A 16,673-nucleotide genomic window follows, 5' to 3' on the forward strand; every position below is an offset into this window, starting at 1 on the left:
TTTCCCTGATGACTAATGATATTGAGCACATTTCATGTGCTTATTATCCCACTTTATATCTTTTTTGGAGAAATGTCCATTTGAGTCCTTTGTCCATTTAAAAATTAGTTATTTGTCTTCTCATTGTTGAATTTTAAGAGTTTATGGGACTTCCCTGGTGGCACAGTGGTTAAGAATCTGCCTGCCAGTGCAGGGGACACGGGTTTGAGTCCTGCTCTGGGGAGATCCCACATGCCACGGAGGAACTAAGCCCGTGTGCCGCAACTACTGAGCCTGTGCTCTAGAGCCCGCGAGCCACAACTGCTGGGCCCACGTGCTGCAACTACTGAAGTCTGTGCGCCTAGAGCCTGTTCTCTGCAACAAGAGAAGCCATCGCAATGAGAAGCCCACGCACTGCAACGAAGAGTAGCTCCCGTTCGCCACAACTAGAGAAAGCCCATGCACAGCAATGAAGACCCAGTGCAGCCCAAAAAATAAAAATAAAAACAAAACAAAACAAAAAAAGTTTATATATTTGGATACTAGACTCTTATCAGATATATGATTTACAAATATTTCCTCCCATTCTGTTATGTGTATTACCTAATTTGCTCTTTTTAACAATCCTTTGAAGTGGATATTAGTGTCCCCATTTTACAGATGAGGAAGCTGAGGCTCTGAGGCAGTAAATAACTTGTCCAGGGTAACACATCTACTAACTGTGAAGATGGCACTGGAACCCAGGAAAAGATTAGCCAGGGCTCTTTTTGTTTTATTGATAGAAACCCATCTCAGGCCAGCTTACGCTAAAAAAGAAGTATAACTGCTCATATACCTGGGAAGTCCAGGACTGGCAGCTGGCATGGGAGAGATTCTGTAGTCCACTGATGCAAGTGATGTCACCAGGACTCTTCCTGTCTCCCCCTCCCTCCGTCTCTTGCTGTCTTTTGGTTAGCATCATTCTTAGGCAAGCTCTCTCATGTGTGGAAAAGGTGGTCATCAGCAACTAAAGGCTTCCTAAGTCCCTTGAGCTAGACCTAGAGAAGAGACACGTTGCTCTTCACCCTAGCTTCCATATCAGACCCCCATAAAGCTCCCTGATTGACCTTGCTTGAGTTTAATGCCTATCGGAATACCCATCGATGCTGCTTTCAGGAGTCTGGGATACCCTAGACAGCTTGGTCCAGCCCTTTGGTTGGAAACGTTGCAACATATGATTGACAGTCTCTGGAGAATCATGTGGAGTTAAGGAGAGGGTCATTCCTAAAAGAAGGGGATTTGTAAGGCAGACAGAAAACGTAATCAGTGTCCTACAGGGTCTGTCTTGAACTACTAAGTTCAAGATGCTGAAATTTGTTGCGGGTAGATGAAAGTTAATTCCCAAAACCAAATAGTAGGGGAAAAGTCAATTTATTCACAAAAGTAAAACAAAAGATAATTGAAAATAATCATCTCCACATCCAATCAACAGTGAGTTCTCTGCTTTCCACTTAAACATAGCAATTTTATAAATGGGTTTGTATAATACCTCTAAACCTCTAAGACCACAGCAAAAAGACTAATTTTTCAAAAGCAATAAACAAAATAAAGAACAGGGAACAGAAGCTAAACGCTTCTGGCAGAAGCTTAGTAGCAATTGTAGAGTTTTTTGTTTTTTTTAATGAGAGCCCCTAGTGTGATTTGGAATGTTCACATTGGAGAAAGATGGTAACCCAGTAGCATATGTTAGGAAGAAAACTCTGCCGTGGGTGGGCAATTTTCTTTTTTCAAATAGAGCGATGCCCTACATTTGACATAATTACAGGAAAATTCTATTATAATACAGCTCATTGTTATGTGGGTTCAAATACATTGCAGGTGAAATCATATTTTTGAAAAGCGACAGCTGGGTACTGTGATAGATTCCTATAATACAGGGTGCCTACAACAGCGGCCCCCAGCCCAGAACTAATGACCTCCAGACTGTTCTTGGCTTACAAGTAGATCTTGAGGCAGAGCTGGTGTTTGGGGTTGGCTGTAACACTGATATAAAAAAAGAATTCATCAAATTATAGGGTATTCTTGCCCTAGGACCTCAGAGAGCTTCTGCCCCAGACTCCTGGGAAATGAGGCCAAAGGAGGGGAGCTGATTTGGCCGAGGAAAAGGAGCTGACCTCCCCGGCAATGCCGTGTGTTCCTTCTCGGTGCTAAAGTCACAAAGCTGTCATTTATCAAAGTTTTCTTCTTGAGTAATGTTTCGGATGATAGGCAGCTTTGAAAAGTACTCATAACAATAGGTCCAACCGCGCTTTGGGTAAATCAGAGAGAGAGTCATCATACATGAAAGGACCTTTTTTTGGACTTCACATTCATAGGTCACATAGTTGAAAGACACATTTATTTTCTGTCTGAATTCTTTGAGCATTTTGGCAGTTGTGCTGCAGACTTGTATCTCTGTCTGCATGTGAGGACAGGCGCTGTATCTTAGGTGTCTTTTTGGCCCCTGAAGAGTCTAGCAAAGGACCTGTTTCGAAGACAAACAATGGTATTAGTTGCTAACATTTATTGATCATTTACTATATACCGGCACTGTGCTATAGCATCTTGCATGGATTATCTCATTTATCCCTCACAGCAACCTTAGGAGAGAGAGAGATCTCCTCACCATCCTCCTTTTAAAGGATGACCTCCTTTGAAACTGACATTAGGTAACTGCTAAGGTTAGCAATCCCTGTTAAGTGGCAGGGCTGGGATTTGAACCCAGGTAATCTGAATCCAGATCACACATTCTTAACCTCTGGAAGGATTATAGTGCTGAATGATTATAGTAACTGAATGGAACTGAACTGATGGGTTCCAACCTAATACCTCTGCGCCCACTGGGGAATGTCCTCAGGGACTCGGGAGACAGTGGTCTTATCTCTGAAAGTGTCCAAACAAGGAAAGGGAGAGTAAAGTGGGTGTGGCAGAAGGAGAAATCTCATCTATGCTCTGTGCTGTAGGGCTGCCCTGGGTTGGGGGGAGGGGAGGGTCATTTACTAAAACATCACGACTGACTCCCAATGTTCAGGTTACAAAACATCTCTCTCCTTATTTCTTGTGACTTCTAACCTTTTATAAAGGGGCTCTTAAGGAAGGGCAAAGGGTGGGAGGGGAGGACTTAGAAGGTCCATCCACCGACACTGATTGCCCTCAAGCTCCCTGGCTTTGCTGGTTTTTGGAGAGCAGGAAAGAAGAGGAAGAGGCAAGACAGTGATAACGGGGGTGGGTGTGACTCCGGTCTCATGCTGTACTCGCAGTCTCCTTGCTCAAAGGTAGGGGAATCAATTAACTGGTCCTGTGCCAAATTTTATGTAGTTACATTTTTTTTTAATAAATTTATTTATTTTATTTATTATTTACTTTTGGCTGCGTTGGGTCTTCGTTGCGGTGCGCGAGCTTCTCATTGCGGTGGCTTCTCTTGTTGCACAGCATGGACTCTAGGCACACAGGCTTCAGTAGTTGCAGCACGAGGGCTCAGTAGTTGTGGCTTGCGGGCTCTAGAGCACAGGCTCAGCAGTTGTGGTGCACGGGCTTAGTTGCTCCGCGGCATATGTGGGATCTTCCCGGACCAGGGCTCGAGCCCGTGTCCCCTGTGTGGGCAGGCGGATTCTCAACCACTGTGCCACCAGGGAAGCCCTGTAGTTACAGTTTTAAATGGTAGGCAAATGTCTACAGGCATTCCTTGATACCGTGATGCAAAGACCAACATAATCCGTTCTTAAATGGGAGTTTCAGATACTTTTCTTACAGCAAGGTCTTTAATCCCTTCCTTGAAATGTAACTGGTTAGGGTGGAGGAGTGGGGCAACACTCGGGAACCAGCACAGCTGGGGTCTGGCCCTGATTTCCCACAATTTGGCCAGGGAATGCTGGGCAAGTCATTTAACCACTGGAGAATCTGCTTCCTTGTCCGAAAAGTGAAAGGGTTGGTAACCGTATTATTCCTGAAATTCTTTCCAGCTCTGTTAACAGTTTATGATGATGCCAGATGATTGAAGAGACTCTAAGAACCAGAATTCCTCTTTCTAGTTCCCCTCCCCCAATGTAAATACTTATTCATTCATTCATTCTTCCCTCCATCTGTTCAATAAGTATCTCTTAAGCACCAGGGGCTCTGGGACTGTAACAGCAAATGGAAAACCCCCTGGTCTCAATGACCTCGCAGTCTAGTTGGAGAAATAGAAATATTTGGAAAATAGTGCCATGGAAAAGGGTCATAAAAGAGGCACGTGCTCAGCCCTGATGCACAGACTTGGGCCTGAGTAAGTGTGAGCCACTAAACTGAAACTAAGACAAATTCATCAAAAAAAAGAAAAAAGAAAAGAAACCTGGATGTTCTCTAAGTGTTTCTCATTTTTCAGAATCCCGTATAACACCGCAATTTTTCTTCACTGGACGTTGTTTTACTTATATTAGAAAAGATGTAGCTCGTAAAAGAGAGCTGGCTCAATCCAAAACACATTTATTGGGTATCCACAGGGAACCTGTACTAGGCAGTGCCTTCCGTGGGGAAGGAAAAGCCTGCAGGGTTTGGTTTCAGACAGGCTGTGAATAGCAGTTCTCTGTTTATTAACTGTTGTGCTTGAGGAGATTGGGCACGTCTCTGAGTTCTCAACAGACAGGGTGGTCCCTCACGAGGCTATTGGGGGAGATTTCAGGAGATGGTGCTTGTAAAATGCCAAGCCTGGGGCCCTAGCAATCTCTTGTCCCTCCCTTAGTTCTGCAGAGATGTAGGTGATACAGATAAGGATACAATTTAGTCTCCCTGTGCCCTCAAGGCTTGACAGTCCGGGAATTCTGTAGTGCTGGAAACTCAGTAGGAAGGTGGAGCTCTGAGCCAAGCCCCACCACTAACAGAGTTATTTGTCTCTGGGCGGGCAGGGGTGAGGTGGGGTGGGTGGGTTTCTCATCTCTCCATGTGTAGGGAGTCTGAAGTCCCTCCCAGTGATGCAGTAACCTTCACACAAAGCAAGAGAGGCTACATTGCAAACAGCCCTGTGAAGATTAATCCCAGCTGGAGGAATGGGGCAATAGGAGTGCTCGCCAGACCAGCCAGGCCTGCATTTGAGTTGGGCTTGTAATGAGTTCCCCAGTAGGAAAAGAGAGAATACATCGGCTCCAACAGAAAGTCATCCTAGAGCTGTGGACCCATTGTCCGGAGGCTGATCACCTGGCTGTGAAATCGGACCAGTCAGTCTGGCTCCACCACTTGCCAAGGTGACCTCTAAGCTCCAGGTTTCCCCCAGGTATAAAATGGGGATAATACCAGCTCCCACTTTACGTGGTTGCTGTGAGTGTGAAGTGAGGGCAGGCCTGCTGCGGTGCAGAATCGTGCAGGGCATATAGGAAGCACAACAATTGTTAGTTGATATTATTTTCTTACAGGATAGAGCAGAAATATATTCCTGAGTTCTTTCAGTTGATATTTACACCAGGATTCTGAGTCTTCTGGGTCCCCAGCACTCTGCCTGACTTTTCTTCCTTATCTCCCTCAGAAGGAACAGTCAGGGAACAGAGAGTTAGTTTTTTGTCTCCAAACAAACCATATTCTCCTCTTTACTCACTCAGAACACTCCAGTGGTTTTACTTGGAATATTTAAATAAAGTACATTGGAGACTAGAATAGGCTCTTTTTTTTATTACATGAAATAGTATAAGCGTACTTGGGATGCGCTCATATAAGGCACATGAGCGAAGCAGTCTGCAGTGTAGGTCGAACATGGCAACGTGAGCCTGACAGTAAAACACGTGGAATCCAATGCATCCCTCCCTCCTCCTGCCCCCCGCAGTGCTTTCCTTTCTTCCCGCACTTTGTTAAGATGATAGAAAACAAATTAATAAGGTATCAGGTGAACTAAGGAAGTAACAGTACTTTCTTTGGTTGTCTGAGTTGGGAAAGACATCTAACGAAGTAGCACTATGAGAGGTATCATCGAGAGCCTGATTTTTGCAGGCAGTAGAAAAAGCCCTGGATTTCGTCTGCTGGGCTCTGGGACATTAACTTGCAGTGAGATCACCTTGTGTCTTGGTTTGCATTGTTGTAATGCTCCCACGTCATGACTGTTACGTGGATGAATTCAGACACTGCCTATATAACAACCAGGGCAGTGCCTGGCCCAGGATGGGAGCTCAGAAAGTACGGGGTTGGCCAAAATGTTCGATTGTAACATCTTATGGAAGAACCCGAACAAATTTCTTGGCCAACCCAATACTATCCTACACCTCAGTATCCTCGGGTTTCTCTCCGGTAAGTTTAGGATAATCATACTTACCTCATAAAGTTGGCATGAAGTTTAAAGAAGGATATGTGTGTCCAAAATGCTATACTTAGCAAAGCATCAGGTATATTGCAGTTCTCAGTAAATTTTTTTTTTGGGGGGGTGAGGAATATCAGAATTTTGATCTCTAGATAAGGCTTTCAATATTCCCGTAATACCTGAAAAGTATTGTCCACTTATGATGTCTCAGACCCTGTTAAGCACTTTATGGGCTTTAGCTCATAGACTCCTGAGAGCACTAAGAGATAGTTACTAACATTGCCCCCATTTTGCAGATGTGAAAACCGAGACTCAGAGACATGAATTACTTTAACGAAGTCTAATAGCTGCTATCTGGTAGAGATGTGAGGCCAAGTCTTCCTCTTGAGAATCAGCCTATAACTCATGCTATTATGAAACAAATGCCCTGTTCTGTCCTCTAGAAGTTGCCTTGATCAGAATATCCTTCTTTACAGGAACTGTGTTCCATGAAAATAAGGCTTTAATTTTATGGCCTCCATTCAGTTCTGATCCTGATTAGTATTCATCCTATTTGATTCTAGATACTGTTTATTTACTTCCAAAATCCATCACTCATGGATCTGACCTCACAAGGGATACTTACAAGAATAAGCAAGGTCTCTAAAGACGGTTCCCAAATCTGAGATCCCAGACTTTGGGAATTACTGTGCAGTCTCCCCTTGGCCCTCTCCTTTCCTCCTCCAGGTGACAAATTTAGGGAGATATCTGAGTCTTGGAATGAAAAAAGATGTATTTGTAGTCATACTTCACATAAAAAGGGAGTTCAAAGGGAACTAACATTGGCTGATTATTCAAACTGCTTTATCCATATCTTCTCACTTTATTTCACGTTAACACAACCTGTAGTGTAGTAGTTTTATTATTACACTAATTTTGCAGATGAGAAAACAAGGCTAATAAGTGACAGAGTAGAGATTCAAACCCAGGTCCCAGTTAACACAAAGCGTATTCTCTTCCCACACCACCTGTTGTCCCTGTCCCATGAAGGCACTGGGAGCCTTGGAGGAATGCTGTAATTCCATCCCATCAGCTTGGGCCGCTGCCTAGCAGCGTGGATCAGAGCACCAGTAGCTCCTCTTGGTTTCTTGTGCCCAGAGAGCACTTCACACCCCCTCCCCACTCTGCCACCCCCCGGTGCATTGTCAGCTGTCTTGTAAAGGCACCTCCTTGGTCCTTAGGCAGATGGATGAGTGGAGCCTGCAACTGGGAACCTAACTCAGACAATCCCTGATGACTGTGGGGTCAGTAGTGCCATTGCTGACCAGGGAAATAAACCATCACTATTCTTACCGCTGCTTTTCAAGGAGAAGAAAAGTATTCTGTAAGGACCATTCTCACCTTGGTCAGCAGTGCTCAGAGTAAACAGGCATGATGAGTCCAAGGGTGCCGAAGGGTGTCTGATGGAGATGATGATGACAACAAAGAGGAAGAGTGCTTTAGCCAGAGCCGGGTGCGCACAAGTACACGTACACGTGTGTACGAGTATGTGTGTGTATTTTTCCTGGCTCCGGAAGGGATCCTGTCTATTTCTGAGCAGCTCTGCACAAAGGAATCCAGCATTTAAGTTTTGCCCGCATCAGATTCTGTTCGCAAAAGATAGCCAGGAATGGTTTTCGGGGCATGGTTTCAAATTTAAAAAGGATTATGGCCGGGCTTCCCTGGTGGCGCAGTGGTTGAGAGTCCGCCTGCCAATGCAGGGGACACGGGTTCGTGCCCCGGTCCGGGAAGATCCCACATGCCGCGGAGCTGCTGGGCCCGTGAGCCGTGGCCGCTGAGCCTGCGTGTCCAGAGCCTGTGCTCCGTAACAGGAGAGGCCACAACAGTGAGAGGCCCGCGTACTGCTAAAAAAATAAATAAATAAATAAATAAGGATTATGGCCCATGAACTCTAGAAATGGCGGGTGGCGGTGTGAACCTTTGAAATTCTAATTGCAGCCCAGTCTAAGGACGTATATATTTACCCGGGCACAATATCTCATTGTTCACATACTGCTTTCTTGGCCGGACGAGGAGCAGATACATAACATAATCTTCAAATGAAACTGAAACAACGATTGGTGGCAGCAGTTTGGACTCTGGTGAGTTCCGTCAAGAAAGAAATCCCCGCTGTTGACCATCGCAGTTAGCTCAGCTTGTCCTAACACTCTTTATTCCTTCCGTCTGTAGAGCTGAGGGGATGCACCGACTCAGCTCCAGCTGGGAGGGATCTGTGTGGTCATTTTGACACACCCACCCCTTTATTTTACAAGTGACGGCACCAAGGCCCAAGGCGACAGTATCAGTTATTAGGAGAGAAAGCTCTGGAATCCAGGCCTCCTGGAGTTGAGGCAGTTATTCACCGACTCTAGGCTTTTCGTAATGGCTCATATTTATCGAGTGTTTACTCTAAGCCATACCTATGGGATGGAAGCAGCTACCAGCCCAGCGGAGGTGACAGGCATTCGATGACAACTTGGAATAGAGGGAAGAGTAGAAATAATGCGAAATCAAAGTCTAAATTGATTTCCAGCCTAGAGGAAGGTCTTCCTGGAATGGATGGAAGTCTAAGTGCTGGGTGTTGGGCTCTCAACTGCTGCATGGGGTAGCATGCGGTTACGGAGGCTCAGAGAGCTTGATTAGCCCAAGCTAGTAGTGGCCATATTTGCTCCAGTCACAGAACCTTCTAGATGCAGGATAACCCAGTTAGTATATGGAAAAAGAGGTAGGATTTTCTTCTGGTGGCTCATACGCCAGTCTGTCAACAACAGCACATGAGCAAGTGACCTCCAGGTGCAGGTCTTTTCTTTTTTTAAAAATATTTACTTATTATTTTTGGCTGTGTCGGGTCTTAGTTGCGGCGCGCGGGCTCTTTGCTGTGGTGTGCAGGCTTCTCTCTAGTTGTGGCGCATGGGCTCCAGGGCACCTGGGCTCAGTAATTGCCGAGTGCAGGCTTAGTTGCCTACGTGGTCCCTTCCCCGACCAGGGATCGAACCCGTGTCCCCTGCATTGGAAGGCGGATTCTTAACCCCTGGACCAGCAGGGAAGCCCCCGGGTGCAGGTCTTAAATGGCCTGCAGTGGCCATTTGGCTGTCTCCCCAGAACCTCAGCCTTGGTGTGTCCCAAACCAAACTTTTAAAGTGTGAATGAGGAGAAGGAGGGTGCCTGTTTGCTTCTTTACTTATTTTTTAGAATGCCTCTCAGAACTCATGTCTCAACACCTCACTTTGGCAGGGAAGAGTCTTTATTGGTGTATGCTGCCTTACCAAGGCCTTCCTTTCATTAGCTGAAAGGCTTGCCTTCCTAACAGAAATGAACAGTTCTCTGAAGGCACAGTGCAGGTTCAGGACAGCCAGCACAGGCAGACAAAACAGCTGGAACTCTCACAGTGGCTTTCCTGTGCACAAAGCACTTTCTCATCCGTTATCATTTAACAGCCTCATGGGGTTGGTGCCCTCATCGTTCCCCTTCTTGGGAGGCAACTGAAGGCCAAGATCGCAGAGCCAACAGCACGAGGCAGCCCCTCATTCTCTTTTCTGCTCAAGATGTCACCTTGTCAGAGAGGCCTTCTCTGAACGCTCCTTATACCATAGCACCTGCATCACTTTGTTACTCTATATGTGCTCCACTTTATACTACACAAGTATTGCTTGTCTGTTTCCCTACTAGAAGGTAAGGTCAGGAGAGCAGCTCATTGTCATTGAGGAATCTCCAGGGCACATAGTAGGGCCTTAGTAAATAGTTATTGACGGTGAGCGAGGAGATGCGTTTGCATTCGACAATCCCCCCCAGGCCCAATGCTAAGACAGGTCCACAAGGTCCCACCCTGCCTTGAGGCACCCCGTTGTAGTTTGCAGAAGGTTGTCAGACAACAAGACAACCGTACAAGATGGCAGGAACTCAATCCCAGGGGAGGCCCCGGGGCCAGCCTTCTGCCGGGGGCGCGGCAGGGTGGGGGGGGCATTTGGGAGCTGAGTTTACCAGGCGGCTCCCATTGGCTCCAATTACAGGAGCCAATCCTGAGGCGCTTCCTAAGGGCCTAGCTTTTTTTTTCAAAACCAATTTCATCCACAATCAATGGTGAGAAATTAAATGGATTCTTTGGATTACGTAGATTGAGCAAAATAGCCATCTGCCAGGGCCGAGGAATGAGCAATCTGTTGGTAATTTTTCTGCTGAAATTTGGCATCTGCTTGGCGTTGTACACCATTTGCACCTCGGGAAATACCTTTTTACACCCCTGACCCTCGTCTGGCCTTCAGATTAAAAAAAAATGCAAATGAAAGATTAGAAAATTATAAAAAAGAAAGAACCCTTCATGTGTCTTCACTTAGCATTTTATCGACTTAAGCAAACTGCACAAAACTAGCCTTCCAAAGGCGGTGAGCGCCCTGAAAGGGAGTGAGGGCCGGAGCCGGCGAGCCGGCAGCTGCAAGCCCGGGCGCCGGGCCGGCTCCTCGCTGCGGCCGCGCGGGCCGCTCCGTGCCCCTGTCGCCGGGCCCGCGGCTCTCGCAGCAGGAGGCGGCTCTCCGGGCCTCGCTTCCTGCACCCACACGGGGCTAAAAAAGAACGCGCACAACTTTTTTTGGTCCTCCTTCTTGCGAAACGCTCGCGTAACAAGCTCGCCGGAGTAACCGCTCCGGGGGCTGCCCGTGGACGCGGGCTTCCGGTGCCCCGCGCGGCCCCCGCCCGGGAGCGGGCGTCGGAACGGGGCCCGGGCGTCGGCGCGGGGGCGCCGGCCGGGGGCGGGGCGGGGGCCGCGGCGGCGGCGGCGGGGGGGGCCGGTGGCGCGTGCGCAGAGCACTTCCTTGTTTGTCCCCGTGACTGTAGCGGGAGCGCCGCCCGCCTCCCGCCAGCCCGCCAGCGGGAGTGTGTGCTCAGTCAGTCGGTGTCCGCGCCGCAGCCTGTCAGATCGTGTGAGAAGGCAGCGCCTGCCGCCCCGACCTGCCCAGCCCGGGCCCCCGCGCAGCGCCGCGTCCCCTCCCCCGCCGGCATGAGCAGAGGGAGGCGGGTCCCCGAGAGTCCCCTGCCTCGCGCGCCGCTCAGAGTTTGAAGGGCCCCGCGCCGAGCGCCGCCGCCGCCGCCTGCTTCGGCCGCCAGCCCTTTCTCCTGCCGCCGCCGCTGCCGCCGGGATCTCGAGCCGCTCCAGGCCGGGCGGCGAGTGGCGGGCTGCGCGCGGGGCGTTCATGAGCCGCCGGCCGGCCCGCGGCCCCGGGAGCCTGCGCCGTGACTCACCCCTCGCCCCCGCTTGTGTCTCGCCCTCCCCGGCAGGATGCCGGACCAGATCTCCGTCTCCGAGTTTATCGCCGAGACCACCGAGGACTACAACTCGCCCACCACGTCCAGCTTCACCACGCGGCTGCACAACTGCAGGAACACCGTGACGCTGCTGGAGGAGGTAGGTCGGGGCCGGTGCCCTCCGCGCATCCCCCCCGCCCCCCCCAGCGCCCGGCCCCCAGCCGGGGACCCCGGCCCGCCCGCTGGGATGCCTCGCTGCCTCCCCTCGCGGCCGCCGCCTAGCAGTTGGATTGTTTCGATTTCCGAGCCGGGGAGGATGGGGATGTTGGGGCCTGGGGAGCCACACCCCCTCCGGGACCCCCTCCGCCCACCGCGCTCCCAGGTGATCGGGGGACTTCGGATGTGCAGCCCCCGCCCCATTTCCCCCGGAGCTGGAGGTGGGGAGAGAACTGAGCGGGCTCTGGACAGCCCGAGGCAGAAGAAGAGGCAAGTCCTCTCCCTCTCTTGCTCCCTTCCTGGGTGCCAAACAGGCTTCTAGGCGCTTTCCACATCCTTGTGACCCTCTCGTAACCCGCGAAGTAGGTGGTGTCAGGCCACCGAGGGCAGAGGGAGGCGAAGCCCTGTGGCCAAGGTCACTAGTAGGGGACTGGGCGATGGTCAGTGAATGCAGCTCTCCAAGGCCCGGCTTGGCCAGGCAGGCTTCGCTGCATAGGCGAGGGCCGGTGGAAAAATCCCAAAGGAGTGAGAGGGGGCTCAGGCCGGGACTGCCTCCACCCCAGGATTCCTCCCTTCTAGTCCTAAAGCCCTGGGTGGAAAGAGATATCTGTGCAGACTGGTCCTCAGCCTCCTCCCCTGGCTGGATGGTTTGGTAGGGTTTGAGGCTGCTGCGCCAGCAGGATCTGCCCACAGGGAACTCCTAAGCTGTGAATGCAGACCCGAGGCTGATGCTGCCTGGAAGAGCTGGCTAGACAGGAAGAAGGGAGGCCTGAGACTGCAGAAAGAACAGCTCCTCTTATCTGGGTCCACCGGGGAAAGGTTGTGGGTGCCCAGGGCAGAGCCAAGGGTGTAGCAGTTTCCTTTAAAATTTTAAGTGAATTAGTGATCAGGCAGAGTGGGTAGGTAAGGAGGAACCCACAAGCCCAGGAGCTGCAGAAGCCTCCGAACCTCCATAAAAATAGGCATTTGTCCTGGAACTCTGCCCCATCTGTAAGTGCTGTAAAGCACCACTACCCTCCAAAGAAGCCAAACCTATTTCAACTGAAAAAGACGGCATTGGGGGAAGTTAGGAAGGCAGATCGTTTTCCCTGCCTAGATTATTATTGTGTGGTTGGTTTACTTGAGGTTTGGGAAGCTCTTTCTGATTTAAGCTCACCATGGCTCCCCCTCTGTAACATTAAGAAGCTTGGGCTTCTGTGGGCAAACTGCTCTTGTTGCAGGCTTTGATACTCGCTCTGGGTCAGGTTATAAGCAGAACTGGTGTTCAGAAGCCAAGGGGCCCTAAATTTTAGGAGGGGAGACGTTCCTGCTAGTGCTGGGTCCTGTTTTGCTGGCCTGATGTTGCATATTAGTCTGAATGTTTTATGCCAGTTGAGGTTGCTTCTGGAGTCTCTCTGAAGTTAATGTTGGGTTATTGAACTGAATTTTGAAATTCAGCTGGAGAAATACCATCTAACTAGATGTGTTGGAAAGCCAGAGGTAAATGGCTGTCTTCTTTGTTTTGGTTTTGTTTTTGTCAACTGCCTGTCTGTCGCACCAGCCTGATGTTTGGTGTCTGGGATTAAACGGACTTGCCAGGCATTCAACCCTATGACAAGTCTGTCCTTCACTTGATTGTGATAAATTGAAACATGCTGATATGGGAGCATTTTTCATCCTTCTTCTGTACTAGTTGTATGCTTCTAAGGGCTGTGACATCGGTTAGACTGAGCGGTTATTTTCCTTCTAGAGAAGTTCTTCAGTGCCTGCTAATAGAGCTGTCAATTATTTTAACTTTCCCTTTCTGCACATTCAGATAGTGTCACTGTATTCTGTTTGTGTGGGGTGTGATAAGGGTAAGTATATAGTTGGTGATGCTGTTTGTAGGGGTATGTGCCCACGTTTTGCGGCCACACCAGAGGATAGGGTTAACGTTTTAAAGTTACATGCAGCTGCTCTTGATCTTCGTTTGAGGTTACTAAATTTAACAGCAAATACAGCAGATACATTTTTTTTTTGGCGAGGAATATTGTTTTGCAAGGTTAGATAGAAAAACAGACCTGGTGATGATACAAACGTGGTCACCTATGAACTTGAGAAGGACTTGGAACCAGGCTGGAAGTTCAGAAGTGTCATGTTGGAGTACGGTTGATATGTTCTCAATGAATGTTTCATAGAGAGTGGCACAATAATTTTGTAACTGTTTTTCTGAACTCAAGTGCCGTCCTGGTCAAGAAGTCATTGTCTCCAGTCTGCATCTTTTAACTGTTGAATTGTATTCCATGACGTTGGACTCGTGAATGATTACCTTTAGCATAAATGTGAAATATGCCCTTTAGTTTCTTAATTGATAATCACCACAGTTGAATTTTTAATCCCCCCCACCCACCCAAGCTTACCTATGTGGAAGAGGTACATTAGTATAAATGTCTTGAGTGGATCACAATTCAGTTCTTAAAAATTATGGGGCTTAGGACTTCCCTGGTGGAGCAGTGGTTAAGAATCCACCTGCCAGTGCAGGGGACACAGGTTTGAGCCCTGGTCCGGGAAGATATCACATGCCGCGGAGCAACTAAGCCCGTGAGCCACAACTACTGAGCCTGAGCTCTAAAGTCCACGAGCCACAACTACTGAGCCTCAGCTACTGAAGTCTGCGCACCTAGAGCTTGTTGCTTCGCAAGAAAAGCCACTGCAATGAGAAGCCCGCGCACCGCAACAAAGAGTAGACCCTGCTCGCTGCAACCGGAGAAAAGCCCGCACGCAGCAATGAAATCCCAACGCAGCCAAAAAATAAATAAATTAATCAAAAAAAAATTATGGGGCTTAAGGTTGTTATCCTCAAAATATAAGGAAAAATTTTGGGCCAGACCGCGAAATCTTGTTGGCCTAGGCTTCATGAGTGAGATATATGGAAACTTTAAGAACGCTGTTTGTGTTATCTTGTGGTTATTCTTAGGAATAGAACTTTTGGGTAGTGTTTTGGTGATGTGGAAACTCAGGAACAGGAATTAATTTGGGGCAGCTTAGAATTTTTTTTTAAATCTTTTTCTAGTTCTGCTAATTGTCTTCCTATTTATCTATGAAATTTTTTGCTCTTTGGATACCTAAGTCTCACCTAAAAGATTGTATTCGATCTCCTAGCTTGGAACCCCAAATTAGCCCACACTCTCCCTTTTGCTGCGTCCTGTCGGCAAAGAGTTCTGTGCTTTGCAGATGTTGGCGCGTTTACTTTCATCTCTCTGTGATGTGCACTCAAGGAGCTGGGTCAGAAGTATGTGGTAAAAAAGGAAAAGAGTTTACTTCTGGGCTTCACCTTTGGGGGCAAAGGGTCCCACATGACTCTGGAAGTCATGGCGTGGCTGGCACACAATGAGTGGCTGCTTTTGAGAGGCAAGAGCAGATGGGCTGCTAAGGTTTCATGCTGGTGTGTGAGTGTTTTCCAAGCAAAAAGCCAGTGTTTTGCTTATTCAGCAACCAGAGCACACTGATGTGTGCCATTTGACTTGTGACCGTTTGGAAATTATGAGTAAATGACTAGGAGAAGGCAGAGCTTTCCCAAGAAGGTAGCAAGCAGGCACATTCCAGGACCACTGTCCGGGGAGAGAGTAGGATAGACTCTCCGTCTAAAGGCTTAGATCGGTCCATACTTAGTGCTTGGTGATGGGGAGAGTCCAGTGTGATACACGAAGGTCGGCTTGGTTATTTAGTATTGGCCCAGCGCTTTTACCTTGGGTGACGGTGGAGGAGGCATGTTCTGCCCATTTATTGAGCAGCTGCTCTTTACCAGGCGCACTGAAGACACACGGCACGCGTGATCACACCTAACCCTCATACAGGCTTTATGAAGGAGGGACAGTTGTTACCTCCATTTTACAGAGAAGAAAACTGAGATGAAGTGATTTGTCTCCAAGTTCAAATGGCTTGTAAGTAAATGAAATCCTAAACAGTTAAGACAAAAAGTAGACGTTCTAAATGTCTACAAAGACATATTCCAGGGGTTTTGTAGGGAACATAGGAGGCTTCACTTTTTTTTTTTTTAATAAATGTATATATTAGGCTGTGTTGGGTCTTCGTTGCTGTGCACGGGCTTTCTCTAGTTGTGGCTCGCGGGCTCTAGAGCGCAGGCTCAGTAGTTGTGGCGCATGGGCTTAGCTGCTCTGCGGCATGTGGGATCTTCCCGGACCAGGGCTTGAACCCGTGTCTCCTGCATTGGCAGGCGGATTCTTAACCACTGCGCCACCAGGGAAGCCCCAAGGAGGCTTCACTTTTATTGTCCCTTCTCATTTTGATCTCATGAAACAGAGGTACCTAAGTTCCTAGGTGGCTTGGTTTTTCTTCATGTTCACGTTCCAGGGAGTTCTTCAAGGTAATACTTAAATGCACTAATTTTTCTCTGCTGTGCTTTCACAGATTTGCGTGTGGTTTTTCAGATTCAAATGTGGGAACTTACTTGGCATCATCCAGGAACAGCATTCACTCAGCATATTTTGGGGGAGCGCTTGCTGTGTACAGCCTAGTGGAGGTATGGGGGGCGGTGCTACCTGGATTAGGTTATGGAGAATCTGATGGTCTTGGAGAGAGAGCTCAGTTGGGCCATCACTCTTAACAAGGTAGAAAGGGGCAGCTCGTAGGTGGGGGAAAATAACATAGGGCATTATCCTGTGACACAAGCTGAATCACTCGTCCAGTCAGTATACAAATTGTCCATACACGTGGCCTGAAGTGTGCTGGACCCTGGGCATGCTAAGATGAACAGCCCTGCCCTCAACAGACTAAAAGTTTTATTAAGGGGGTTTTCAGTCAAGTGTGGGTCTTGCATCAGAGGCTGGCTTGTGTTAGCATGGGCAGATGAGGTGTTCAGTCCTTTCTGAAGGCATAGAAATGTTTGGCTAAATGAAGAAATTAATGAAAGTGTGGAATGGAGGTTCCTTATCAAGGCCTGTTCCAGAATAACAGTAGTTACCAG

At 48.4% G+C, this 16,673-nt stretch overlaps 1 protein-coding gene across 11 annotated transcripts in view; it reads left to right on the forward strand.

Annotated features, from left to right (window-relative positions):
• Positions 1 to 16,673, forward strand: part of ASAP1 (ArfGAP with SH3 domain, ankyrin repeat and PH domain 1) — a 350,901-nt gene that overhangs the window by 66,127 nt on the left and 268,101 nt on the right. For 8 of the 11 annotated variants that reach the window (XM_067711252.1, XM_067711247.1, XM_067711248.1 and 5 more), the window contains one exon: positions 11,546 to 11,672. The exons of 1 other annotated variant lie outside the window; for it this stretch is intronic. In XM_067711252.1, the coding sequence (XP_067567353.1) occupies positions 11,546 to 11,672 (127 nt within the window). Of the gene's footprint in view, positions 1 to 11,104; positions 11,191 to 11,545; positions 11,673 to 16,673 lie in introns of those variants that run through there. 2 more of the 11 variants (XM_067711257.1, XM_067711259.1) reach the window with 2 other exon arrangements.

The sequence above is a fragment of the Pseudorca crassidens genome, chromosome 17, assembly GCF_039906515.1.
Source record: "Pseudorca crassidens isolate mPseCra1 chromosome 17, mPseCra1.hap1, whole genome shotgun sequence".
NCBI classification, from domain to species: Eukaryota; Metazoa; Chordata; class Mammalia; order Artiodactyla; family Delphinidae; genus Pseudorca; species Pseudorca crassidens.